This window comes from Penicillium verhagenii, assembly GCF_028828195.1.
Source record: "Penicillium verhagenii strain IBT 33310 chromosome Unknown utg000007l_segment0_segment0, whole genome shotgun sequence".
Taxonomy (NCBI): Eukaryota; Fungi; Ascomycota; class Eurotiomycetes; order Eurotiales; family Aspergillaceae; genus Penicillium; species Penicillium verhagenii.
In genome coordinates, this window is record NW_026643171.1 from 3,422,402 (window position 1) to 3,448,729 (window position 26,328).

At 48.7% G+C, this 26,328-nt stretch overlaps 7 protein-coding genes across 7 annotated transcripts; 6 read left to right on the forward strand and 1 right to left on the reverse strand.

Moving 5' to 3' along the window:
• Nucleotides 1-2,141: 2,141 nt before the first annotated feature.
• On the reverse strand, nt 2,142-3,258 carry N7466_007927 (SMP-30/gluconolactonase/LRE family protein; the record flags this gene model as incomplete). The annotated part of the gene is made up of 2 exons (XM_057167316.1): nt 2,142-2,448; nt 2,537-3,258. 2 exons carry the CDS (start codon nt 3,256-3,258, stop codon nt 2,142-2,144), a joined length of 1,029 nt encoding a protein of 342 aa, XP_057020357.1.
• A 1,223-nt stretch (nt 3,259-4,481) lies between these two features.
• On the forward strand, nt 4,482-6,865 carry N7466_007928 (uncharacterized protein; the record flags this gene model as incomplete). The annotated part of the gene is made up of 5 exons (XM_057167317.1): nt 4,482-4,635; nt 4,703-5,111; nt 5,173-6,026; nt 6,089-6,259; nt 6,321-6,865. The coding sequence occupies 5 exons, from the start codon at nt 4,482-4,484 to the stop codon at nt 6,863-6,865; spliced, it is 2,133 nt and encodes a 710-aa protein (XP_057020358.1).
• A 1,339-nt stretch (nt 6,866-8,204) lies between these two features.
• Nucleotides 8,205-10,874, forward strand: pakA (mitogen-activated protein kinase kinase kinase kinase STE20; the record flags this gene model as incomplete). Its single annotated transcript, XM_057167318.1, has 4 exons — nt 8,205-10,103; nt 10,171-10,270; nt 10,373-10,707; nt 10,770-10,874. 4 exons carry the CDS (start codon nt 8,205-8,207, stop codon nt 10,872-10,874), a joined length of 2,439 nt encoding a protein of 812 aa, XP_057020359.1.
• A 1,445-nt stretch (nt 10,875-12,319) lies between these two features.
• Nucleotides 12,320-14,835, forward strand: N7466_007930 (ESCRT-0 subunit protein HSE1; the record flags this gene model as incomplete). The annotated part of the gene is made up of 9 exons (XM_057167319.1): nt 12,320-12,359; nt 12,492-12,541; nt 12,658-12,692; nt 12,772-12,847; nt 12,929-13,027; nt 13,094-13,214; nt 13,272-13,904; nt 13,957-14,148; nt 14,210-14,835. 9 exons carry the CDS (start codon nt 12,320-12,322, stop codon nt 14,833-14,835), a joined length of 1,872 nt encoding a protein of 623 aa, XP_057020360.1.
• A 1,160-nt stretch (nt 14,836-15,995) lies between these two features.
• pan2n2 (poly(A)-specific ribonuclease) lies at nt 15,996-19,685 on the forward strand (the record flags this gene model as incomplete). The annotated part of the gene is made up of 3 exons (XM_057167320.1): nt 15,996-16,124; nt 16,233-17,530; nt 17,585-19,685. The coding sequence occupies 3 exons, from the start codon at nt 15,996-15,998 to the stop codon at nt 19,683-19,685; spliced, it is 3,528 nt and encodes a 1,175-aa protein (XP_057020361.1).
• Nucleotides 19,686-20,187: 502 nt separating this feature from the next.
• N7466_007932 (putative translation elongation factor EF-1 subunit) lies at nt 20,188-23,078 on the forward strand (the record flags this gene model as incomplete). Its single annotated transcript, XM_057167321.1, has 5 exons — nt 20,188-20,416; nt 20,563-20,628; nt 20,833-21,582; nt 21,634-21,816; nt 21,871-23,078. 5 exons carry the CDS (start codon nt 20,188-20,190, stop codon nt 23,076-23,078), a joined length of 2,436 nt encoding a protein of 811 aa, XP_057020362.1.
• Nucleotides 23,079-23,928: 850 nt separating this feature from the next.
• Nucleotides 23,929-26,068, forward strand: bipA (Hsp70 family ATPase KAR2; the record flags this gene model as incomplete). Its single annotated transcript, XM_057167322.1, has 3 exons — nt 23,929-24,107; nt 24,169-24,333; nt 24,397-26,068. 3 exons carry the CDS (start codon nt 23,929-23,931, stop codon nt 26,066-26,068), a joined length of 2,016 nt encoding a protein of 671 aa, XP_057020363.1.
• Nucleotides 26,069-26,328: the final 260 nt, after the last annotated feature.

The following is a 26,328-nucleotide window of genomic DNA, read 5'->3' on the forward strand; positions in this document are numbered from 1 at the left end:
TTACTTATACGACTGCAGGTCCTTAAGAGGCGTTGCTATGCCAATCAAAATTCACCGAGAACAACGCCCAATGTCAGCGGGAACGCCTCTCGGACTATTATCAAATATGTTTTTATTTGTTGTTACTTAGTATTCCGTAGTCCGGGGGTTAATGATCGACACCCCATGTGGGACCCGGTATTGCCCTATCGCCAATAAGCTTCATTAAAGAGGCTCACCAGATTCCCCAGCGTGCCTCGACCCAGCTTTTCAGCCAAGGTTGGTTTTCCCCCGGATTTCTTTTTGACAGAACCCCCCCAGTGATCCCATGACAATTTCACCTCTCTTATTCTCCAAAATGTTTTGGAAGCGAAAAAGAGAGAAGAACCAAACACAATACCAAATAATACCAAATAATACGAATGGATCGCCAAATCCTAAAAAGGCAACTTAGGGGCAGCAGCAGGAAGTGGAACCTAAAAGAGGAAGCGAAAGCCGAGGCCCGACAACTGGAAGCTTGGAAAACAAGGCTACACATCCAAACAAGACATATCCACTCGTCTCTTTCTTCCAATACTGAAAAAAAAAAAAAAGAAAAAGAAAAAGAAACAAAAAAACAAAGAAAAGACACTTTCTCAGCTGCGAGCCTGAGACCATCAGCCCCAGTCCGTTAGTGCCTACACCGACTCTCGATCCCGATCTACAGCCTAACGCGAGAGCGACCGAGCTCCTAAAAAAAGAACAGAAAAGGTCAAGCATCGGCAATTCATAGCCCCGCCATCTTGGCTCTCGTCATAAATCGGGCGCTCAGATTTCCCTGATCGCAATGAAAACCCCTCATGACAAAATAAACCCCACAAGTCACGCGAAGAGGCTACTTCCAACGTAACATTACTTATCTTGGCCACCGGACACAGTGACGAAATAAAGAGGAACACATGGCACATCCAGATGTCTCGACTTAAACAAGACAACCCACTGGAATGATTCACACCTTCACGGGCCTCACCGCATTGCGAGCCTTATGGCCCCTTCCCCCAACTTGGAACATACTGTACTAGTACTAGTTTACTCTAATTTACTCTACTCTGGGGCTGACGGATGCTGCTCCTGATACAATCCTGACATGCACCCTCCAAGGTTCCTCGAAAGTCCATTTGCAAGTGACTATGGCCCCGGGGGTCGATGGCATGATGACACGATGGGATGGAATAAGTAAAATGTCCGACCGATTGTAAATCATGCCGGTTGACATGTACGGTGCCTGATCCGGACCTGTACATACATGTATACTCCCAGCCGTCCTTGTGCATTATATGGCGTTATTGTCCCTCCCGGCGCCGCTTTTACGAGGCAGGAACAAAGTACATGTAAAAAGTAAGCTCTGGACAGGATCACGTGAATCGAGTTGTGGTGGTCTAGCCTGGGTATCAACATTTGAAGTATCCAGAACTCAAGTGAGATCTTTCTCAGATCTATAAATACATTTCGCATCTAATCTTCAAATGTTCATTTCTACCGACAGGCCCTCAATCATCCCGATATGGCTCAAAACCTTGGAAAAGCCTCTACCTATCCTGCTGCCTAAATATGTATCTCAACCTCAAATTATAAGCACTAGGTAGATTGAAGCACTAGAATCTCTGTGCAAGGGTTAGGGCAATTTTAAATACGAACATTGATACATAGATATATGAGTGAGACTTTGCAAACTTTAAAACATTCGAACCATCGAGAAGCCAGTATCTTGCACATGGCGAGAATAACATTGAATGTTGACGGAAAAAACCACCTTTTTACAAGCACTTGAGCCTTCAAAGGAAGGATGGGCATGAGGACCTTGAGAGTTTCCACATTGAATCGTCATACCTACCCGTCTACATAGGTACGAGTAAGGCTGGAAACAATCAATTGATTGAACCACACATGTGCAGGTGCCAATATCCGCACGACTTCGGGAATTCCGAGCACTCAAGCACTTGAGTGGTGCTGTATCCGGGGCCATTCCAAGGTTTTGCCTGGGCTCCCACCTGGGCAAAATAATCTTATTGAATGAACATTATGACATCAATCTGGAACATTGAATCAATCAATATCTGGCATGGGTACTTTGAATCTATATACATACTAGGTATGTTCAATGTTCCTGCTTCAGATGCTCTTCAGTTTTTCCAGAGAGTACTGCGCAAGGTGCTATTTAACTGCGCACGGTAGACCTTGTTTTCATTAAGAATATACATCTGACCATTCTTACCGAAGGAAAAGTTAGAAGTGCCATTTTTCAGCAAAATCTTACCCAGCAAGACACCACCAGAAGACCACACATTCACACCGTCACCGCAGCCAGCATACACGTTACCATGCTGATCAACCTTAATTCCATCAGGGATACCATCGCTAGGCATTGCAAACACTCGGCGGTTGGTCAGGAACGGCTGTCCGCTGATAGTAGACAAGTCAAAAGCATAGCTAGATAATATCAGTCAAAACGTCCTTCAACTTCGGTAATACAGACATGGGACATAAGAAGAAAAAATCATCCCGGAGCTCAACTCACATGGTGGCAGGCTTTAACACATCAGTAGATCCATCACCGTCCGTCTCGGCAGTATCGGTTATGTACATGGTTTTCTCATTCGGCGAGAAAGAAATTCCATTCGGGCGACCGAAGCCATCTGCAACAACGCGAACAGCCTGAGTAGCAGGATCATACCGATAAACTTGGCATGGCAGCTGGGGTTTCGGCCTGACCCCCTGACGCCAGCCATAGATAGGATCGGTGAACCAGAAGGAGCCGTCGCTGGCGACAATCACGTCGTTTAGAGAGTTAAACTGGCGGCCGTAAAAGCCTCCCACGATAAACTCGGCCTTATTTGGCGATTGAGCGGACATTTGCCATAGACCACCAGTCGTGTTTTTGGTGCCCTGGCCTGTCCAGAGGATGCCGCCATTGTGGTTTACGCCGCCATTGGGCAAGGGGATGGTCGAGTTAATGATCTCAGCCGTGACAGGGTTTGCGGTCACGCTCACCTTGGAGATCTTGACGGTTGTTTGGTTGGTTATTGGGTCGGTGTACATGTTGCTCGACATGAAGAGCTCGTCTGTTGTTGGGACGTAGACGCTTGCCTCGTGAGCAAAGGGGAAGTCATTGTTCTCCAGAATGACTTCGAGTTTTGGGGCGGAGCCAAGAATGTTATAGAAGGCATTGTCGTACACGCTGAATGCGGCTGGAATAGAGGTGCTTGCCGAGGTGGCTGTGTGTGAGAGGGTGGTGGTCATTGCGTGTGTCTCAGTCTTACGCGAGAGATGATGGACTAACTTGAAGGATCCTGGGGATTTTCTTCAGGGGAAGAACCCGCTACCTTATTTACGTTTAGGGAGTATTTAAAGTGAGCTTAGTTTTTTTTTTTTTTTTTTTTTCTTTCTAGAATAAGATGATGTCAGAAAATCCACCTCTCGCTGGGTGAACAAACCAAATCATGGTGGAGTTCTATAGCTCCTGGGCGTTGAGCCAGAAATTGATTAGATCGACGCTGGTCCACGATCCACGGCTGGGAATTCGCCGAGGTTTCACCTTGTGCAGGTTAACCATACATGTAGTATGTGAAGCTTGGCGTTGGAAAAATTAGCTTGACTTTTGAGGAAACACCTTGGATGATTATGAGGCATTGGTCATGTTCCATTTCAATATTGACGTTCGTCACTCTTGCGGGCACTAGTGGGCACTGGTTTGAGTATTGGGTGTTGACGAGGGTCACGGAGTTTGAACCAAGTCTTGAGCTGTAGTATATATGGTTTCCTAGTATGCAGGGCGAAAGGAATTCCAGTCTTATTCGCTACCAGTACTGTAACAAGAAAGGTTTGGATCTTAAAGTCGCTGCCAAGAGTGTTAGTGCAAGCTGCATTTGCTTTTGACCATTCAGATTTGAACTGAGAAGGGATGTATATAGGATGACTGGATTAGAGAATATGTGCTATTAGATATCCTCATAGCCTTGAAGAAATTGATTGCTGATGCCGTACCAGCAAGTTGACTGTGAGACGTATGAATTGGGTTAATGGATATAAATCGGTCACAAAGCGCGACTCGAGTCTTGTGAAACTCAAGTTGGTCCCGATATTGTTTGTATCAGCAGAGAGTTCACAGAATATGGAGGGGTCGAGAGTGACTGTTGTAAGATCACGCTTAGCGACACGTCGAGATAAAGAATAATCAGAATGAAAACAATGGTCTAGTCAATAATCATGTTCATAGTGCGGATAGATACATGATCAATCACTTTGCCCCATCTCTTAAGGCCGCGTAGCCCCGCGGCAATCAGTTGTTCCGCTCTGCCCCACTCATGCCACTTTCTGATAACGGAGGAGTCAGAACTCAGGACCACTGGTCCACTGCTGTATCCCGACTCCCGACCGGTGACCATACTAGTCAAACATTGTGGACTTCAGCTCAATATTTCCTCATATTCATTTGGATTTGGGTCCGTCACCCCTCAGGCACAATGGCACCCCTCGTAACATTGGCCACCTGTGCTCTGAACCAGTGGAGTCTGGACTTTGAGGGAAATTTGAGGCGCATCAAGCAGAGTATTGTCAAAGCCAAGGCGGCCGGTGCAACTCTGCGTGTCGGCCCTGAACTCGAAATCCCAGGATATGGTAAGACTGCCCTACAGTGATATATTCAACTTCTGGAAATCTTCTTGTCGCTCTAACCTTGTACCAGGCTGCTTGGACCACTTCTTAGAGACCGAAGTATATGAGCACTCGTGGGATTCTTTGTACTCTATCTTGACCGATGAGTCACTACATGGAATCATCATCGATGTCGGTCTGCCTCTACTCCACCGGAATTGCAGATACAATGCACGTGCCATCGTTCTGGATGGGAAGATCCTGTGTCTTCGCCCAAAACTGTATCTCGCCAACGATGGCAATTTCCGTGAGATGCGCTTCTTCACGCCGTGGAACAGGCCCAGACACGTAGAGCAATATTACCTCCCACCGCTGATCCAGAAGCACCAAGGTGCCCGCCATGTGCCAATTGGTGATGTTGTTCTCTCCACAATCGACACTTGTTTGGCTGCCGAGACGTGTGAAGAGTTATTCACGCCTAACAGCCCTCATATTAACATGTATGCTTGAATCTTCATTCCCGATCTAGTCCAATTTCGACGCTAACATGGATATCTCTAGGGGACTCAACGGAGTGGAGATCTTTACGAATAGCAGTGGAAGTCACCACTCACTCCGAAAGCTTGATGAACGAATTGCCCTTATTCAAGAAGCCACTCGTAAGAATGGCGGTGTCTACCTATACTCCAACCAACTTGGATGCGATGGAGATCGGCTTTACTATGATGGCTGTGCGATGATCTTCGTTAACGGTGACATTGTGGGACAATCAAGTCAATTCTCGCTGAATGAGGTTGAAGTTGTCGTGGCCACAGTCGATTTAGAAAAAGTACGAGCTTATCGATTTGCCCCATCGCGTGGCTTACAGGCAGTAGCGGCACCGGAATACCAGCGGATTGAGGTGGATTACTCTCTTTCCCATGATAATCTCGATCTTGAGTTCGACTTGCGGCCTACTGCCCCCCGGCCAGCGCGGTATCACCTCCCTGAGGAGGAAATTGCTTTGGGACCCGCCTGTTGGCTATGGGATTACCTTCGGCGCTCCAAGGCCGCTGGGTTCTTCGTTCCATTGTCCGGTGGAATCGACAGTTGTGCGACGGCGACAATTGTTTATTCCATGTGTCGCTTGGTCATTACAGCTATCAAGGAAGGGAATGAGCAAGTCATAACTGATGTCAAGCGGATTGCCGCTTACTCATCGACTCTCCCTCAAACAGCAGAAGAGCTGTGTAATCAGATTTTCTGTACATGCTACATGGGAATGGAGAACCAGAGCAGCAAGGAAACTCGGGACCGTGCAAAGGCCTTGTCCGAGCGGATTGGGTCGTATCACACTGATGTCAATATTGACAATATGTTCAATTCTACGAAGAACATCCTCACTCAGGCCACGGGCTTTGAACCGAAATTCAAGGGTTAGTCATGCTGCCTTCACAGAAAGTAAACTCACATGCTGACAGATTCCAATCTTTTACAGTCCATGGAGGTTCGAACACATCAAATCTCGCACTTCAAAATATCCAGGCACGGTCCAGAATGGTGCTTGCGTACTACTTTGCTCAAGAGCTATGCGAGGTCCGCAATCGTCCCGGCGGCGGCTCTCTTCTGGTCTTGGGAAGTTCCAATGTAGATGAATGTCTTCGTGGATGTAAGTATTGCTACACAATCATCTTCCCTATCAGTGGAACAGAATACTCACGCCCGGGCAGATCTGACCAAATACGACTGTTCCTCTGCCGATATCAACCCCATTGGGTCAATCAGTAAAGTGGATCTCAAGCGGTTTATTGACTGGGCATCGAAGGACTTTGAAATGCCCATTCTTGTGGACTTCCTGGATGCCATCCCCACGGCGGAATTGGAGCCAATCACGGAGAACTATGTGCAAAGCGACGAGGTTGACATGCAGATGACCTATAGCGAACTCTCGCGTTTCGGAAGACTGAGGAAAGTGGATCATCTGGGGCCATATGGAATGTTCCTTCGTCTTTTGGACGAATGGGGCGGCGAAGGAAAACTTAGCCCCCGTGAGATCGGCCATAAGGTGAAGTTGTTCTTCCATTTCTATCAGATCAACCGGCACAAGCAAACCGTTGCCACTCCGTCTTACCATGCGGAGAACTACAGCCCTGATGATCATCGATTTGATCTTCGGCCATTTGTGTACCCACCTGGATTTGAGAGTTGGTCATTCAGGAAGATTGACGAACGGGTGGAAGCTTTGGAGCAGCGGAAGAAGCGACAGGAGGCGTAGGTTACTAGTATGTGTTTTTTTTTTTTTTTTTTTTTTTTTTTCTCTGAAAGTTTGGGGATGTTGGCAGGTGTGTATGTATGGCTTCATTCCAATATTTGAAGGTTGGGATGTTGAGATACTAACATTTGAAAGATTACACATGCACCTGCAGTGTTTGTAGCTACTATACTAGTAGTATTGAGTACCTACTATGTAGGATATGCACTATGTACTTTCAATGTTCCGTGTGCCGCAGTGGGGATTGCCAAGAAACCTTCAAATGTTAGCAAAAACCAAAGATTACCAGTCCTCAAGTTAGTATAGTAGTGTCATTTCCTGGAAATGCGTTTCAGCTTGTTTAGTCAATGATCTTATGGCCGAAATAACTAACTGAACTATTATGTGGACTGGTATTTTTTCTTTCCTTATGGAGATCAAGGTAATCTATTCAGGATGAGTGAGATGACGAAGCCTTTGGGGCTATTTATCCGAGTGGAAAAAAGAGATTCAAATATTGTGATTCAGTTACAGACACCAGACACTATACCAAGAGTACCTACATATATGTAATCTCCAAATGTCAGAAAACATTGAATGTATATTCTCCATTGACGTGTATATCCACTTTGACCCCCTTAAGGAAATGTAACAAATTCTAAGAAAATCTAGAATCTCGGGAATCAAAACGCCCCAATTCCTGACTATTTGGGGATTTGTGATAACCCGTGCATAAGAGGGGGAAATGAAGGAAATTACGTAGAATCAAACAATTTCCCCCCCAAAAAAGACAAAAAAAGACAAAAACCAGTGGACAAAAAGTGCCCAGTTGATATATCAACCGATTTCCATATACTCCCCCCGCGTCATCTCAATGAAAAAAAAACCAGCCACTCCTTTTTCCCATCTCCACGTGTGAATAGCCCGTTCATTGGCCGGTGTAACTTGTAGGACCCCCCTCTTTCCCCTGGTGTGATTCTCTTCTTTTATTAACATTCCATTCGAGAAGAACCAAAAGATTATACAGGAATTTGGGGAAATTCAAGAAAGGAAAAAAAAAAAGGAGAATCCCTAATCCTGGTTTGCTGTTGTGGTGGTACTCAACCTTCCGGGCGCCAAAAGTTCTGGGTTCTGGGAATTGGGAAAATTGGAAAATTCTCCTGACCCCTCGGCCCAATTTCAATCGGTGTCTCGTGTAGAGAGACCCTCCCCCCAAAAAATTACAGAAGGAAAAGAAAAGAGAAACCTTGGAAAAGAAAGAGGGAGAACACACACACAGAGAGAGAGAGAGAGAGAGAGAGAGAGAGAGAGAGAGAGAGAGAGAGAGAGAGGGAGAGAGACAGAAAGAGAGACATTCGCCATCATGAGTGACGGGTTCTCGTTGAAATTCCGTCGCCCTTCGAGCAAACTGCAGAAGGAGTCTCCTAGCTTCAGTTCACGCATTCTTCGGAGTCATCAAAGCACATCTTCCTTGAAACGTCATCCCTCTGCACCCGTTTATCCGCGTTCCTCTTCTAATAGCAGTCGAGAACATACCCGCACTCGATCCAACGCCTACGGTTCATCATCATCCTCGCTTGAGCAACATAGTGACGGTCCTTCCCCCGTCCAGAACGAGCATTCGTTCTTTCCCAACAGCCACAGTTCCCGCGCCCGTCAAAATCGCTTCTCCTACGATCAGCACAGTTCGGATGAATTAACTAGCACCCCCTTCGAGACACGGGGCATGCTCAGTGCTTTGGATGAGAATTGCGCTGAAACCTCCGACTCCCTCTCTCCGCCCCATAATCCCCCGCCCTTGCACTCCCAGCAGTCTAGCCCGATCAGCCCGGATCCACGACACCGCTCCTTCCTGCGACAGTCAGCCAGCTTCACCACCCTACCCTCCCGAATGGATCCCTTTGCCCATCGGGAGACCGAGCGCCCGACAAACTCCAAGCGTCATTCCGATGAGGGGAGTGGCCATACCCGAGGGGGGAGGAGCAAGAAGGCCAGCTTCTCCAGTTTTGTGAATAGCATGCTAGGCTCCCCCCGCAACATCAAGATCTCGTCTCCGGAGAACCCGGTCCACGTCACCCATGTAGGTTATGATAATCAGACGGGCCAGTTCACCGGTTTGCCCAAGGAGTGGCAGCGACTGCTACAGGAGAATGGCATTTCGAAGAAGGAGCAGGAAGAACATCCACAGACTATGATGGATATCATGCGATTCTATGAGAAGAACACCCGTGGCGATGACGATGAAGTTTGGCACAAATTCGATAACGCACATGGGAATGATAACGGCCGAGCACCCTCTCCACCGGGAAGCCCCCGTTTCCCCCAGAATCACGAAGGTAGCTTTGAGAATCCCCGGTCGCCGCCTCCCGTTCCGAAGGGACCACCAGGAGGACCGCCTCCCCCGGCCTCATTGACCTCCGCTGCCGTCTCCCCACCGTTGGGCAGCCTGATCCCTCATCGAGCCCCTCCAAAGCCCCCCGGCATGACACCCGCCCGACCGCCGCCGAAGCCTCCTATATCTCACGGACCAGTTTCTCAGCGCCTGCCCGAGGCCTATGGAATGGGAACACCACCCACCACCGAGCCAACGGCGTTGCCTATCGATACCCGGGGTCTCTCTGGTTCTCGAAATGGCACCCAGACTCACGAATCGAACGTTGTGGCCTCGCCAACCCAATACCAACGACAGCAGGAGCAGGTCATGGCGGCCGCCCAGGAAGCAATCGCATCTAAAAAGCTGGATCGGAGCCCGAGCCAGCGCCAACCTCCCCAGGCACCTCAACTCGCGCCAATTGCGACAAATGTTCCTCAGAGTTCTGCCGATGCCTCTTCTGCATCAGCCGCGCGGGCACCCCCGGCAGCTCGGCCGCGTCAGCCCAAGCGCCAGAGCAATATTATGGATGTACGAGCACGCCTGTTAACAATTTGTAATCCGGCCGATCCTACTCAAATATATTATAACCTCAACAAGGTTGGACAAGGTGCTTCAGGTGGTGTGTATACTGCTTATGAAAATGGCAACAACAATTGTGTGGCCATTAAGCAGATGAACCTGGATCTTCAGCCCAAGAAGGATTTGATTATCAATGAGATTCTTGTGATGAAGGATAGCAAGCACAGGAATATTGTGAATTTCCTCGAGAGCTACCTTCACGGTTTGGATTTATGGGTTGTCATGGAATATATGGAAGGTGGTAGTCTTACGGACGTGGTCACCTATAATATTATGAGTGAGGGTCAGATTGCATCAGTATGCCGAGAGGTAAGTCTTTATTCGTCATGACTCATTGATTGTTTCTGTGATAAGATGCTAATAGTTCTAAAAACAGACGTTGAACGGACTCCAGCACTTGCACTCGAAGGGTGTCATTCACCGTGACATCAAGTCTGATAACATTCTTCTCTCGTTGGATGGTAATATTAAACTGAGTAGGTCCCCTCACCCCCAAACTAACAAAAAAAGAAGAAAAGAAAAAAACAACCTTTTTTTTGGCTCACCTAAGAAGATTGAAGCTGATTGATTACTTCCAGCCGATTTTGGTTTCTGTGCGCAAATCAATGATTCGCACAACAAGCGTAACACTATGGTTGGCACTCCTTACTGGATGGCTCCCGAAGTGGTCACCCGCAAGGAGTACGGTCGCAAGGTCGATATTTGGAGTTTGGGTATCATGGCTATTGAAATGATTGAGGGCGAGCCGCCATATTTGACAGAGTCCCCCCTGCGCGCGCTCTACCTGATCGCTACAAATGGAACCCCGACTATCAAAGATGAACACGCACTCTCAACAACATTCCGTGACTTCCTGCACCTCGCCCTTAAGGTGGATCCAGAGAAGCGAGCTTCTGCCCACGATCTTCTCAAGGTACGTTTCAATCCCTATACCTCGTTTCTGTTGGATAATACATTGACTGATATTCCCTACAGCATCCCTTCATGTCCATCTGTTCGCCCCTTACCCACCTAGCTCCTCTGGTCAAGGCTGCTCGTATCAGCCGTGCCCAAGAGAAGGCGCAGAAGGGCGGTGCCTAGATGATTGGCTTCTTATTCTTATTATCTTTGTCTCGTCTTTGTTTTTCCTTATACCACTCTTCCCGTCTTGTTCAGATACCCCCTCCCATCACACCCGATGATACTTCTAGATCCCGGCATGCCGACCCCCCCCCCCCCCCCCCCCCCCCCCGGAACTGCGAGGCAGTCCCCGTTTCTGTACCGATTTTGTTTTCCATAATATTTCTTGATGAACATCTCCTTTTGATGAAAAATGATCTGATCTCACAAACCTTGTTTTGACCCCGATCTGTCTTCCTCTCTGCTGGTCTATCTTTCTCTTTGTCATTCCCTCGGGGGCGTGTATGTGTGCACTTTGTAGCACCATCATGTTCGTTCTACGACTCCACCCCCTTGTTTTGAATTTGGTCAAGTGTGGTGATTCAGGTGTGACTTCGAGCTGTCTACTCCTTCATTATATTTGTTCTTGGACCTTGTGGGATTTAAAATGCGATTGTCCCATCGTATTCGGCGTTTTGAATCGCAAGAGGTATTTACTGGATTTGTGTTATATCACACTCATTCTACTTTTCCCGCATCTGTTTCAATGCAGGGTGTACTGGTCCGGTTCATGCTGGACGAACATGTTGATAAAATTTTTGCATAAACTTCAACATCCATAATACAAGCTGTTACAATCAACCAGACGAGACTGTTGGTCTGGTGACTGTTGGTCTGGTGGAGTGTCAAGATTCAGCCACGGGAGCGCATGAGCAAATCACAAAAAGCGAAAACTCCGTAGCCTATACTAAAGCAATAATATCTCTGCTTCAAAGGTTCCGCAGTAGAAAATTCTCCAGGCGATGGCCGGCGAAAGAGGCAATATGATTACTCGGTAGAAAATTTCGTTTCTTGCCTAGGCAGACACAATTATAACATTGGAATACGAAAAATCCCCTTATTCCAATCCGAGATACGAGCCAAGATGGGAATTATGGAGCTTCCAGATGCCCCCGTTTCGCCATCGTCATTGCTGACTCAACTCCATTTCCCGCCCAGACACAACATTGACACCTAGAAAGCCCGTCTCTCTTCTGCTCATCGATCGTGAACTGCTCGGGTGCGCGTGAGCTGTGAATTATTCGGCTCTTATATTTCTAATCCTCGTCTATCCCAATATACCCTCAACAGCGTCATCCTGACCTCAGCTCAGCCCGCACTTTGGAAAATCCCGACCCGCTCCCCGCATCGAAGGCCCAACTGACCATCGCTACGAACCGCATAGCTGACGAGACACTTCCCGTCAGTACACTGATTGATAACTGGGCTTTCCACCCCTCAATAATATCAGAAATACGTCACTCGTTGATTTTCAAGCCGAAAACTAAGCAATCAAACCGCCATAACGCCAGAGACCGGTGCCCCGACTTCCTGTCCACTCTACACCACTGTGACTGTTTGGCCTTTCGGGCGATACAAATCTGGCAATGTTTCGCGCTCAGCAGAATGCTTTTGATGATGCGGTCGGTAAGTTTGGTTGACTGTTTCTGTCGGCGTCGTGGTGCTACTCGTGCGCCTTTATGGGTACCGTGGAAGCCTGCTGGACACAGGCACTAGTCAAAGATGATCGATTGCTGACTACTGGAATTTCCAATATAGCGAAGGCGACCGATGAGAATCTGACTTCTGAGAACTGGGAATACATCCTTGTGCGTTTTTATTTTCTTTTCTACTTCTTCCGCCCCCAACCTTGCGCCAAGCTGGGTATGCCGCGATCGGGTGATTCAGACACGGAGAGCTAACTTGGTGCTCTTTTATGGTACAGGATGTCTGTGATAAGGTTGCTGCCGAAGAATCAGGGTAGGTGGTATCCTAAGTTTCTAGGACTATAATTTTATATCCTGGGAAAGTATATGCTAATGTCATATCCATTGTATAGTGCAAAAGAGGCGGTTGCTGCCATGATCAAAAGGATGGCTCACAGAAATGCGAATGTGCAACTTTATACGCTTGAGGTATGAAACTTCATCATTCCACTTTCTTGGCGCAATCGTTTGATTTCTTTCCTCCTCCCCCTAACTAACATTGGATTGTAGCTCGGCAATGCGCTGTCGCAGAACTGTGGCCTTAAGATTCATCGCGAGTTGGCATCAAGGAGCTTTACTGATGCGCTCCTGCGCCTGGCAAGCGATCGTGTAAGTGTATTCATTTGTTGGACTATGGATAACTTAATTGCTGATCACAAAGATCTTGTTCTCTAGAATACGCACCAACAGGTCAAGTCCAAGATTCTCGAGCGAATGGAAGAATGGACTGAGATGTTTGCATCTAACCCAGACTTCGGGATTATGGAACAAGCCTATATGAAGTTGAAGACCTCAAGTAAGAAACTTCGTATTTTTGGATATGCTCCATCGCATGTCACTGATGTATTCGCAGACCCAAACCTTCAGCCCCCTTCGAAGCCAGTGAAGAGCGCGATTACGGACGTTGACCGACAGAAGGAAGATGAGGAACTGCAGATGGCCTTAGCTCTGTCTGTCAAGGATAAGGCTCCTCCAATTCCCGTTGCTCAGACCGGGCCATCTGCTGCGGCTACTGTATCGAGGCCCGAAACAACTTCGCCTGCAGCCGAGTTACCAGCAGCTGCAGCTGGACCTGTGCCATCCGGCACATCGGCTGCTACTGTCTCGCGTGTCCGCGCCCTTTTTGATTTCCAACCCTCGGAGACTGGAGAGCTTCAGTTCCGCAAGGGTGATATCATTGCGGTCTTGGAATCAGTATACAAGGACTGGTGGAAGGGATCCTTGAGAGGCCAGACGGGAATTTTCCCTCTAAATTATGTAGAAAAACTTACTGACCCCAGTGTCGAGGAGTTACAGCGCGAGGTTCAAATGGAAGGCGAGGTCTTTGGCCAGCTGAAGAATGTCGAGAAGCTTTTGACCCTGTTGAGCACACGGAGCTCCGATCTCAATGTGCAGGAGAACGAAGAGATCAGTAATCTCTACCATTCAACCGTTGCTATTCGACCGAAGCTTATCGAGTTGATTGGAAAATACTCGCAGAAGAAAGGTTGGTATGTTTCCGGTGACACGAGAAGATTTACTTGCTCACAACTTTCTAGATGAATTCACTCAACTTAATGAAAAGTTTATTAAGGCGCGCCGTGACTACGAGTCGTTGTTAGAGGCCTCTATGGCTCATCCGGCACAACCCTATCCACGACCTGGACAACCCCAGTATGCCTACCCAGGTTCCAGTCAGGCTGGATACCCTCCTCAAGCGGACCAGCGATACTTTAGTCCTCAGCCCCAAGGTTAGACCAACCCTAAACTACTAGCTATCCCAAAATTTAACCATCCAACTTTTTTCTATAGAATCTCAACCCCCACAGGTCCAGCCCAATGCGTACTATGGCGCGGAGCAAACAATGCCCTACCGCCCTGCATCTCATTCTCCCGACCCTCGTGCGCAGTTCCCGGGCGGGCCTCAGCAAAAGCCGATGACACAGCAGGCACCCCCATCCGACCCTTACTCGTCTGCTGGACACCGCCCCCAGTCTACATATGATCACCCGCAAGAATTGAGTACGTCTGTTTATGATTCCCCCGTGGAACATCCCGTCGGCCAGCGCCCAAGTTACCCTCTCAATAGCCAAGCACCAGCGCTGGGCCACCAGCATTTTCAGCAGCAGCAGCAGCAGCAGTCGCAGGGGCATGAATATGCGCCTCCAGCTCACGTGGGTGAAGAGGCAAATCAGCAGCCCCCTGCATCCCAGTACCCTCCTCCGCAACAACCACAACAGCCGCCATACCCCGCCTCACCGGCTGTTCATCAAGCTCCCTCTCACCAGCCTCCTCCGGTCCCTGGCTCAACACAACAATCCGCACAATACACTGCTTTCAATCCCGCCCCCTCGGCTCCCCCGGGTGCAGAGTACCAGGCATACCAGCCTGCACAGGGTGGAGCTTCTCCCTCAAACCCAGCTACATTTTACAGATAGTACTCCGGATTCCATTTTTCGACAGCTGTGTAGTGAATACTGAAGTCACTGGTATCATTCTTGTTATCCGCTATCAAATGTTGGGTGTTCGATTCCCATTGTCTCGAATGTTGCTTGCTCGACTCTTTGTGTCTACTACTACCTACCCTGTATTTAGCCGATCATTCTTCCCAGATAGACCAAGCTGTAGTTTGGAACCTTTCAAGGTTGGAAGCATTATGTTGTCAGTACATACCTACTAGTAGGTGCCCATATACCTGCCTATGCCTTCAATGATTTATATCACCTCCGACCTTCGAGTCGTATATTATCTACATTCGGTATCAACCATTCCACTGGAATATTACGTAGGTAGTACTTGAGTAGCAATTGAGTCTACCCTACCAGTAGATAGGCACCTGGGCACGATGTCGCTCGAATCAATGCTTAATTCTTCCCAATCAATTGAGGTCTATTTCCTTGAGATTTTCCAGGTCATGATCTGTTGAAGAATACACCCCTGGAATCTACCTGTGGACTTGAATGCGATGCATCCAGGTAAATCTTTCTTCAAATGTTTGGACGGGCTGCCAACCTTAGAACTTACTCAACATTGAATAACATCTCCTTGAAACTATACCAACATTGAAATAAATTCCAAACTGAAATTTTGAATGTTTCCAACCCTTGAACACATCTGTGCAGTGGAGGTTTTTCTTTTTCAGTCTCCAAACTAAATCTATATCTGGAATATCTCGTTCCTCACGTGACCTACAAGCGCGCCGACGTCGCCACGTGACAAAGTCGACACCTCAGTCCCGCAACAAGTCGCCAGGCGGAGGACAGCAGGTGCCTCGCACTTTCAACGGCTTGATCCTCAGTCTTGCATTGGCATAGGTTAAAGCAGTCATTACTACATATACCCAGCTAAAATACGACCGCCTAATTATAAACCCTATATATACGACGATCAGGCCCTTCACCAGTCTGGCTGCCCAATAGCTCCCACCTTCCCCGCAGTCGCGTCCTTGCCTCGCAGACGATGCCCGGCTTTGGCGTATTCCCACGAGGGTGAAGGGCACACTTCATAATCCTGTTGGATTCGACAGCAATTTCCCTACCGGCGACGCCAATACTATAACGGTCTTTTGGGGTCCAAACCTTTAGTGCGGACCGCCATCATGGAAGCTGATTGGGATGAGCTGTCGCGTATGCAGATGCCACCGCCCAGTCCGCATGGCATGCCCACGAATGCGACGGCGGTGGCATTTGATGATGTTATGGAACTTTTATGGGCGGGAAATGAATATGTGAGTTTGATTCTATAGTGCTGCCATCTAGCAGAATTGGGATCGACATGAAGCATTTGAAAGGTCAACTAATGCTTTGATTTTCCGTTTTTCTCTCTCTTTCATCAGGGCCGCATCACTTCTTTCTATGGACCCGAACTCCAACGATATACCTCTGTACGGGCGCACCCGGTCGCTGAAGGGATGGTCCGACAAATTGCTTTTCATGAGCGCGGTGTGATCTCATTGTCGTCGAAAAGTGTGCATATGATTACCCGACGCGGTTTGACGCAGTGGCATATTGCCGATGATGAAATGCTTGACCTTCGATGCATGAGCTTCACTGCACAGACAAATCGAATTTTGGTGGCTGGCTGCCAGCGTGTGATGTTTACGATCGACATAGACAAGGGTACGATTGTCGACAAGTTGCCCACCGAGCACAACTATACACTCATGAAGAAGAGTCGATATCTCTGTGCGGCTACAGATAACGGCTCCATTAATGCCCTCAGTTTGTTGGATTTCAGCGTTGTCAAGTCTTGGAAGGCCCACGGCACTGCTGTGAATGACATGGACGCGCGAAATGACTTATTGGTTACTTGTGGTTTCTCGGTTCGACAACTTGGTTCATCAATAGTGGACCCTTTGGCAAATGTGTATGATTTGAAGACACTGACTCCATTGCCTCCAATTCCGTTCCATGCTGGTGCGGCATATGTACGGATGCATCCGAAGCTACATACGACGAGTTTTGTGGCGTCGCAGACTGGGCAACTCCAAGTTGTAGACCTGATGAACCCAAATGCTGTCAATCTACGACAAGCCAACGTGACATTGATGTTGGGACTTGAGATTTCACCCTCGGGTGAAGCTTTGGCTATAAACGACGCAGAATGTGCTATTCATCTTTGGGGCTCACCGACCAAAATCCACTTCAATGAGATGAGCAAAGAAACAGAGCTTGCAGACGTGCCAGCCCGCTCACCAGCGGTTGACTGGTCCCCTGAAACCCCACTGAACATGATCGGAATGCCATATTATCACGATCGACTTTTCTCGGCATGGCCCAGTCACCTCATATTTGAGATTGGTAGCCCACCCGTACAACTTGATCAATCCTTACTTCCATACTTGCGTCCGGCGGAGGTGGGCCATGGCGCTCCAAATCCACGAAAGACACGCAGATACCAGGTCGAGAATACCCGCGCTTTGGCGACAGCGGAGCCAGCCCTCATCGCGCCTAAGTTCCTGAGCGAAAAGGCTCGGGATCATGGCAAATCAAAGTCCGATGGTTCAATCGCTGATGCGGCTGAGGCATTGGCGGGGGCCAAGATCAATGGAGAAAGTGACGACGATCCGCTGCTTAAATACAGCAATGTTGAGATCAAATATAGTCGCTTCGGCGTTGACGATTTTGACTTTCGGTAAGAGCTTCTTCGCCAGAATACCCGTGGAATTTATACTGACTTTGAATATAGATTCTATAACAAGACCAAATTCTCTGGCCTGGAAACCCACATTGCCAATTCCTTCACAAATTCTCTCCTTCAACTGTTCAAGTTCATCCCTTTGTTCCGAAACCTTGCCCTTCACCATGCTGCAGGCTCTTGTATCTCTGAATATTGCTTGTTGTGCGAGCTGGGCTATCTGTTTGACATGCTGGAAAAAGCAAATGGTCAGAATTGCCAAGCAACGAATTTACTAAAACTATTCAGTAGCTTCAGAGAGGCTTCTAACATGGGATTATTGGAAGAAAACCTCACAAACAAGTCCCTTTCTACCGCCATCCAAGCCGTGAACCGCTTCTTCTTGACTCAAGTATCGTGTGACTTCCGCACTATCCAGCCCAATTCCGAAGAGCTGGATCAGCGGCTCTCAACATTTGCTTCCGAGTCGATCCGGTGCATGTTTTGTCAGAATGAGACTGTTCGCCCTGGGAATTCTCTCGCCAACGAGCTTCTCTATCCAAATATGGACATGAAACAAGCGCGTCGCAACCCGGCCTTCCGGTTCTCCAATATCCTACGCGCTAGCATTGAACGCGAAACACAGAATCGTGGGTGGTGCAACTACTGCCGACGCTATCAGCAGGTGATGATTCGAAAGACTGTACACCGGATGCCTCTGGTCTTGGTTCTCAATGCAGCAGTTTCAACCAATCCCATCTGCCGCAGGCTATGGGCTATGCCTGGATGGTTGCCGGACGCTGTGGGAGTAATTATTGAGAATGGTCAAGTGATGTGTTTCGAAGGCGAAGATCTTACCCTCAGAATTCAGAATAAAACTTCCGGCTTGGCAGTGTATGATTTGGTTGGCCTTGTGGCAGAAATTGATATTGCAGAACATCAAAAGCCGCACTTGGTGTCCTTCGTTAACGTTGCTGTTTCAGAGCAAGAACCCCAAGAGCCAAGTAAATGGCATTTGTTCAATGACTTTTTAGTTGCCGAAGTGGAGCGCGATGAAGCATTGGGCTTTACGCAGAATTGGAAACAGCCTTGTGTGCTAGCTTTCCAAGCACGAGATCCCCGCCATGCTGTTGATGACTCATGGAAGAATGCCCTCGATACCACACTACTCTTCCGAGGAACATCATCGAATGATGGTCAGCAAGTTGAATCTTGTCAAGCCCTTGATAAAGAGGAGAAACCTAAGCCTGGTACGCCTGTTGCGCTCGACACCGAGTTTGTCGATCTCGAGAAGGCCGAGATAGACGTCAAGGCAGATGGCTCACAGGAGATTGTTCGGCCCAACAAAAGCGGCCTTGCTCGAGTCTCTGTTTTACGTGCTTCGGGGATCCAAGAAGGCGTGCCCTTCATCGATGACTACATCACCATTCGCGAGCCGATTGTCGATTATGTCACACAGTATTCTGGCATCAAACCCGGTGATCTGGATCCACGAACAAGTGAACATAATCTCGTGCCCCTCAAGACCGCTTACAAGAAGCTATGGCTTCTTCTCAATCTGGGATGCATTTTCGTGGGCCATGGTCTGGCTTCCGACTTCCGCAAAATAAACATCCAAGTGCCCAAGTCGCAGACCGTTGATACCCAGTATCTCTTCTTCCACCCCGGCAAGAACCGGCGACTGAGTCTCCGTTACCTCGCCTGGGCCGTGTTCAAGGAGTATATCCAAGAAGAGCCTAATCCAGAAACCATCCAGGGTCACGACTCCATCGAAGATGCGCGCATGGCCATGCGTCTATGGAAGAAGTTCCAGGAGTACGAGGACGCAGGCGTGGCCAACCAGATGCTGGAAGAGATCTTCCGTGAAGGATCCAAACTTGGCTTCCGGCCTCCTCCCAAGAATGCGACTGTGACCGTTCTTTCTCGCCCCGGCACCGCCGTGACCATGCAGAACAGCGGCACCAACACCCCCTCTACCCCCGATGCTACTGCTGCGGCTGTATCTGCTGCAGCTACTGCCGCCGCTAACAGTGCCGCCGTTAATGCGGCACCGATAAGCGCTCCCAGCACTCCTCGTCAGGCTTTCCGGCGATCCATCGCCCTCACCCCGAGTAATGGTAGCTTTTCTGGACCTGGAGCTGGTGATTTCTTTGGTGGAAGCCCATTACGATAGATTCGAACCCCTCCCGGTCTGACTTGGCGACCTCTCGTTCTTAGTACCCTTTTTGGTGGAAACAGGACCTACTACTTAAACTACGAATACAGAAATACATACAATCTCAATATTTTCTATTGCCTACTACTAGTTAACTAGTAGTTAGTAGTAGTGTTATGACTATCCTTGTCTTGAATTACGTCATGGAAGTTTAGGAGTAATACGCATCCACGCTAGTCCTAGTATGGTATAGCTTTAGTCATAAGAGAAAACGCGGTGTTTTCAAATGTTGACTGGTAACAGACCTCGTTACTTGTTCTTGCACGCCATTCCTGGCAACAGAAACCCCTCCAATTCGGTGGCCCTTCGAACTTTGCAGCCACGAACTCCTGGCCATTCCTTTTCTGTTTTGAAATTTCACACCCCGAGAAAGCACTTTGGGACTACCCCGCCCCCACCGCCCCTCCGCACCATAGCTCACAGCCTTTTTTGAGCCTGACCGCCAACCAACACCGCCCAAATGTCGAGACACCGCGTGAAGAATGTCGGATACGACGACGACGATTATTCGGACGATGGTTATGATTCACCCGACCCGGAGGAACAAGAACACCTGCAACGGTGCACCGATGATGTTCTTTCCCAGCTCCGCGCGGGCACCTCGCCGGTGATCGCCACGAAAGACGAAGTCCAAGAGGCGCTTTGGCATTATTATAACGATGTAGAAAAATCGGTCAATTATCTACGAGGTACATCCAATTGTTTCTTTTTGTTTTCCTACCTTTCCTACCTATTGCCAAACTTCAGAAACTTTGCGTGATGAGTTTGTCTATCGGGGTTTGCTTGGGTCATTCAAGGAGTTCAAAGCATTTTCTAATTGGTGGTTGGTTTCTAGGCAAGAAGGAGAAGGAGGCAAAGAAGCCGCAGACGATCACCACTTCGCAGAAGAGCGAGGTTAAAGGTAAGCTTTACGGTTTATTTGTTTCCTGAATATCACGGTTGTATGGTTGGGCTCGGCATTCAATGCTTAGATGGTCAAATGGTATATAAAAAGGTGTGTTTAAACAGGTTCCTAGTGGACTTGCAGATCATTTCAAACATTTAGGACTCCGCGACTGACTCCAACCATTTGAAGTATTGGCAAATGTTCTAACTGGTTTTCCAGTCCCGGGATTTCCGGCGCCTATCTCGCCCCCGATTGCGCATTTCTCGGCTGCCGATTTCTTTCGTGATTCTCCTTGGCTCAATATTCCGCCTCATCGAAAGGCCGATATCTTGATAGAACCTTTATATACTCGAATGGGTCTGTTGGGTGGTGCACCTGAAGCCGGTAAAGTTTCCAAATTGGCTGCATTGGCTGCGGCCCGCAAGAAAAGGGAGGAGAACACCTCGTCTTCTCCACCAGAGGCTTCGCAGTCCGTCCAGTCAGAACGGCCACCTGTTGAGTCAAAGGTCTCGTTACGCGAGAGGCTCGCTGCAAGCAAGTCTGCGAAGTCTGCGAAGTCTGCGGATGGTCTTGGCGGTTTGCGCCGACTGGCAAAGCCTGCTCCTACCCCTGCACCTACTGCACCTGCACCTGCATCTGCACCACCTTCACCCCCAAAACCGGCACCACCTGTTCCCTTGGTCAATGTTCCAACTGTTGAATCCAAGCCTGCAGAACAAGCTGAAAAGGAAGCAATAAAGGAAGAGTTGGAGCCGATTCAAACTGCACCTGATATACGCGCATCCCCCTCAATGTTTGCTAGTGCAATTGTTGGCAATCAACCAAGATACACTAAGGCCGAGCCTAGCCATATACCTTCGCAAACCGTTGATTTGCTTCAGATTTATGGTCAGGATCATGCTGAACCATTTGATTTTGCAGGCCCGAGCCCCGATGATGTAGTGCTCAATGCACAAAATACAGCTAAAGGTTTGGCGATTCGCAGAAAGGGTTGAAGTCCATTCACCTAATGACGTGTAGGATTTAAATCCCAAACTCCTGTCTCCAAGGCAGCCGGCAACAAGAAGAACCAAGGTGATCTTGCTGGGGGCATGAATAACCTCACAGTGGAGGAGAAAGTGACCGTCAAGAGCAAGAACTTGGATGTCTTGGCAGAATACAACAAGTCCACAAGAAAGAAGTCTGCCAACTTTGTGGTGATTGGTAAAATATTCTCGTCATAAGGCAGTTTTGGAATTATCACTGATCGCGATATAGGTCATGTTGATGCTGGAAAGAGCACATTAATGGGAAGATTATTGGCAGACCAGGGAGCGATAGACCAGCGTACATTGGATAGGTATCGCAAAGAGGCGGAGAAGATCGGAAAGGGTTCTTTTGCCCTAGCGTGGGTGTTAGATCAGGGATCAGAGGAACGTGCACGGGGCGTTACAATCGATATCGCGACCAACCAATTCGAGACTGAAACCACGGCGTTTACCATTGTCGATGCCCCGGGACATCGAGATTTTGTCCCTAACATGATTGCCGGTGCTAGCCAGGCCGACTTTGCGGTCCTGGTAATCGATTCTAGCGTGGGCAAGTTCGAATCTGGCTTGAAGGGCCAGACAAAAGAGCATGCTTTACTAGTGCGCAGCATGGGCGTCCAGAAGATTGTGGTGGCTGTCAACAAGATGGATACTGTTCAATGGGACCAGTCCCGATTCGAAGAGATTGAGCAACAAATTTCATCATTCTTGACAACTGCTGGATTTCAGGAAAAAAACATTTCTTTCATCCCATGTTCGGGTGTGCTAGGAGACAACATTAGCCGACGGAGCGATGACTCTCTCGCATCATGGTACACTGGCCAGACATTGATTGAGGAACTGGAGACTTCGGAACCTTCGACACACGCGCTTGACAAGCCACTTCGCATGACGATCGGTGATGTCTTCCGTGGCGGCGTGCAAAATCCGGTCTCGATATCTGGCCGTCTCGATGCTGGCAGCTTACAAGTGGGAGACCAAATCTTAACCATGCCCAGTGGAGAGACAGCATTGATCCGCAGTCTGGAGGTAGATGGAGAGTCTAGTGAATGGGCTGTGGCCGGACAAAATGTTGTGTTGAACTTGGCAAACATCGACCCAACACACTTGCGCTCGGGCGATGTAGTATGCCGTGCATCTTCGCCTATTCCAACCATCACCAGCTTTACTACCAAGGTTCTGGCCTTTGAACATCTGATGCCTATGCTCGTGGATGTACACCGTGGTCGTCTACATGTTCCAGGTCGCATCAGCAAACTGGTTGCGACTCTGGATAAAGCCACGGGTGCGCCTATCAAGAAGCGGCCTAAGATCGTGGCTCCGGGTACGGTGGCACGTGTGGTTGTGGAAATGGATACGGCAGTTCCCCTCGAGGCACCGACTAGGATTGTTTTGCGCGCCGGGGGGTCGACTGTGGCGGCTGGGTTGTTGGAATAGATCTCGGGATATTCAAGCAAAAGCATTAGCAACCCTTGGAAACCTTGGAAGAGACCCCGATGCCCTTCATAAGAGAGGACTGTAAATATTCAATGTTTTGACTATGGGGTGGTCTGGTTTTTTGTTCGTCTAGATATCTTCAATGAGTATCTTCCTAGGTTGAATTAAATCTTGCCATGTCCAACATGTTGAATGTTACAGTATTACCCATTGCTGGGTAAAGAGGGTTTCTGCACAGTCCCTGCGGCTCTGTCGATCCCTGTTCTGGGGGGCCCATGCTTTCTAATCGGCATACCCCGAATTGTCGTAACGGATAAGGATTCGTGTATGTATGGGGGTTTTCAGGGTTACGTACTTCATTTCCAGGCCATTATTACTCCTCTTTTCTTTTGTTCTTACATACAGTACGTGTTCAAGTACGTACCCGATAGTGTATCAGGGCGTTTTCTAGTAATTTCGATTATTTATTTTACTTGGTTCCCGGACCCACTAAACAACCACCTTCCACCAATCACCACGCGAGGAGTGACCTGAACGGCGTCCACTGAAAAGGACAGCATGGCGCTATTCGAACCCTTAATACAAGTAACCCTCTTTGCTCCGTTTCCTCTTCTCTCTTCTTCATTCCTTTCCTTTCGACCAACCCACCCCCCATACCCTTAACCCACTTTCAAGGGTCATTGAGTACAACACGTCTCTGTGTTGAACTCTGCGCTGTTACACCAAGCGCGCGTGAAGCTTCGATCTCGATAGCTTCTTTTTTTTTTCTTTTTCTTTTTCACATCTTCCCCTTGGGGTGATCCTGCTTTGGAAGGAATCTTAACTTCTTATCACTATACATACATTCGCAATGGCAGGAATTGCGAGCCGCGATGGCGCCTCCAAGCCCTTCGCTTGGACTACCGTCTTCTATCTTCTCATGGTTCTGCTTGCGCCTTTAGCCCTGTTCAGTGGCAGCGCGCAGGCTCAAGATAACGGTGTCGAGGAATACGGCACCGTCATCGGTATTGATTTGGGAACTACCTACTCGTACGTTATCCCTTTGCCTCTTCTCTGCGGACTAAAACACGTGGCTAACCTTTCAACAAAGTTGTGTCGGTTTGATGCAAAACGGAAAGGTTGAGATTCTCACCAACGACCAAGGAAACCGTATCACTCCCTCCTACGTGGCTTTCACCGATGATGAGCGCCTCGTTGGTGACGCTGCCAAGAACCAATATGCCGCCAACCCCACACGTACCATCTTCGATGTCAAGTGAGTGGCGAGAACCTGCTGATGGAACGAAAGACGAAATTGTGTGGCTAATATTTAATTCAGGCGTCTGATCGGTCGCAAGTTTGACGACAAGGTTACCCAACAGGACGCCAAGAACTTCCCCTTCAAGGTTGTCAACAAGGATGGAAAGCCTAACGTCAAGGTTGAGGTCAACAAGGTCAACAAGATCTTCACCCCTGAGGAGGTTTCCGCCATGATTCTCGGCAAGATGAAGGAGATCGCTGAGAGCTACCTCGGCCACGCTGTGACCCACGCTGTTGTTACCGTCCCCGCCTACTTCAACGATGCTCAGCGTCAGGCTACCAAGGATGCCGGTGTCATTGCTGGTCTTAACGTCCTCCGTGTTGTCAACGAGCCCACCGCTGCCGCAATCGCCTATGGTCTGGACAAGACTGGTGACGAACGCCAGGTTATTGTGTACGACTTGGGTGGTGGTACTTTCGATGTCTCCCTTCTCTCTATTGACCAGGGTGTTTTCGAGGTTCTGGCTACCGCTGGTGACACCCACTTGGGTGGTGAGGATTTCGACCACCGTGTTATGGACCACTTCGTCAAGCTCTACAACAAGAAGAACAATGTTGATGTTACCAAGGACCTCAAGGCCATGGGTAAGCTGAAGCGTGAGGTTGAGAAGGCCAAGCGTACTCTCTCTTCCCAGATGTCCACTCGTATCGAAATCGAAGCCTTCTTCGATGGCGAGGACTTCTCCGAGACTCTTACCCGTGCTAAGTTCGAGGAGCTGAACATGGACCTGTTCAAGAAGACCCTTAAGCCTGTTGAGCAGGTGCTGAAGGATGCCAAGGTTAAGAAGTCTGAGGTTGATGATATTGTCCTTGTTGGTGGTTCTACTCGCATTCCTAAGGTCCAGGCTCTTCTTGAGGAGTACTTTAATGGAAAGAAGGCTAGTAAGGGTATCAACCCTGATGAGGCCGTCGCTTTCGGTGCTGCTGTTCAGGGTGGTGTTCTCTCCGGAGATAAGGCTACTATCGATATCGTTCTCATGGATGTCAACCCTCTTACCCTGGGTATTGAGACCACTGGTGGTGTCATGACCAAGCTCATCCAGCGCAACACTGTCATCCCCACCCGCAAGTCCCAGATCTTCTCTACTGCGGCTGACAACCAGCCCACCGTGTTGATCCAGGTCTTCGAGGGTGAACGCTCCATGACCAAGGACAACAACAACCTTGGCAAGTTCGAGCTGACCAACATTCCCCCTGCTCCTCGTGGCGTCCCTCAGATTGAGGTCGCTTTTGACCTGGACGCAAACGGAATTCTCAAGGTCAGCGCTAGTGACAAGGGCACTGGTAAGGCTGAGTCCATTACCATTACCAATGACAAGGGTCGCCTCTCCCAGGAGGAGATTGAGCGCATGGTCGCTGAGGCCGAGGAGTTCGCCGAAGAGGACAAGGCCATGAAGAGCAAGATCGAGGCCCGTAACGGTCTTGAGAACTACGCCTTCAGCTTGAAGAATCAGGTCAACGACGATGAGGGTCTTGGTGGCCAGATCGATGAGGACGACAAGCAGAGCATCTTGGACGCTGTCAAGGAGGCCATTGACTGGCTGGAGGACAACGCTGCCACCGCCACTGCCGAGGACTTTGAGGAGCAGAAGGAGCAGCTCTCTAGTGTCGCTTACCCGATCACCAGCAAGTTGTACGGCTCTGCTTCTCCTCCCGAGGATGACGAGCCCTTGGACCATGACGAACTGTAAAATTATCTCGTTTTTTGAGGCATTACCTATGGAGTTTATTATCTGTTTATTTTTGTTATGTTTCTACTCCTGAACCTGCGCGAGGTTGGTATCCTTCGCCGCACGAGTCTTGAGACTCTTCCAAATACCACGATACCTTCTGCATCTACCTTCTTGAACTCTTCGGGATCACACGTAAATAGTACGCTTGTAGATTCTCTAATCAAAGGACCTAGTCCTAAGCTATAAAGTATACTATGTCATCCCTGTTCCAACATTTT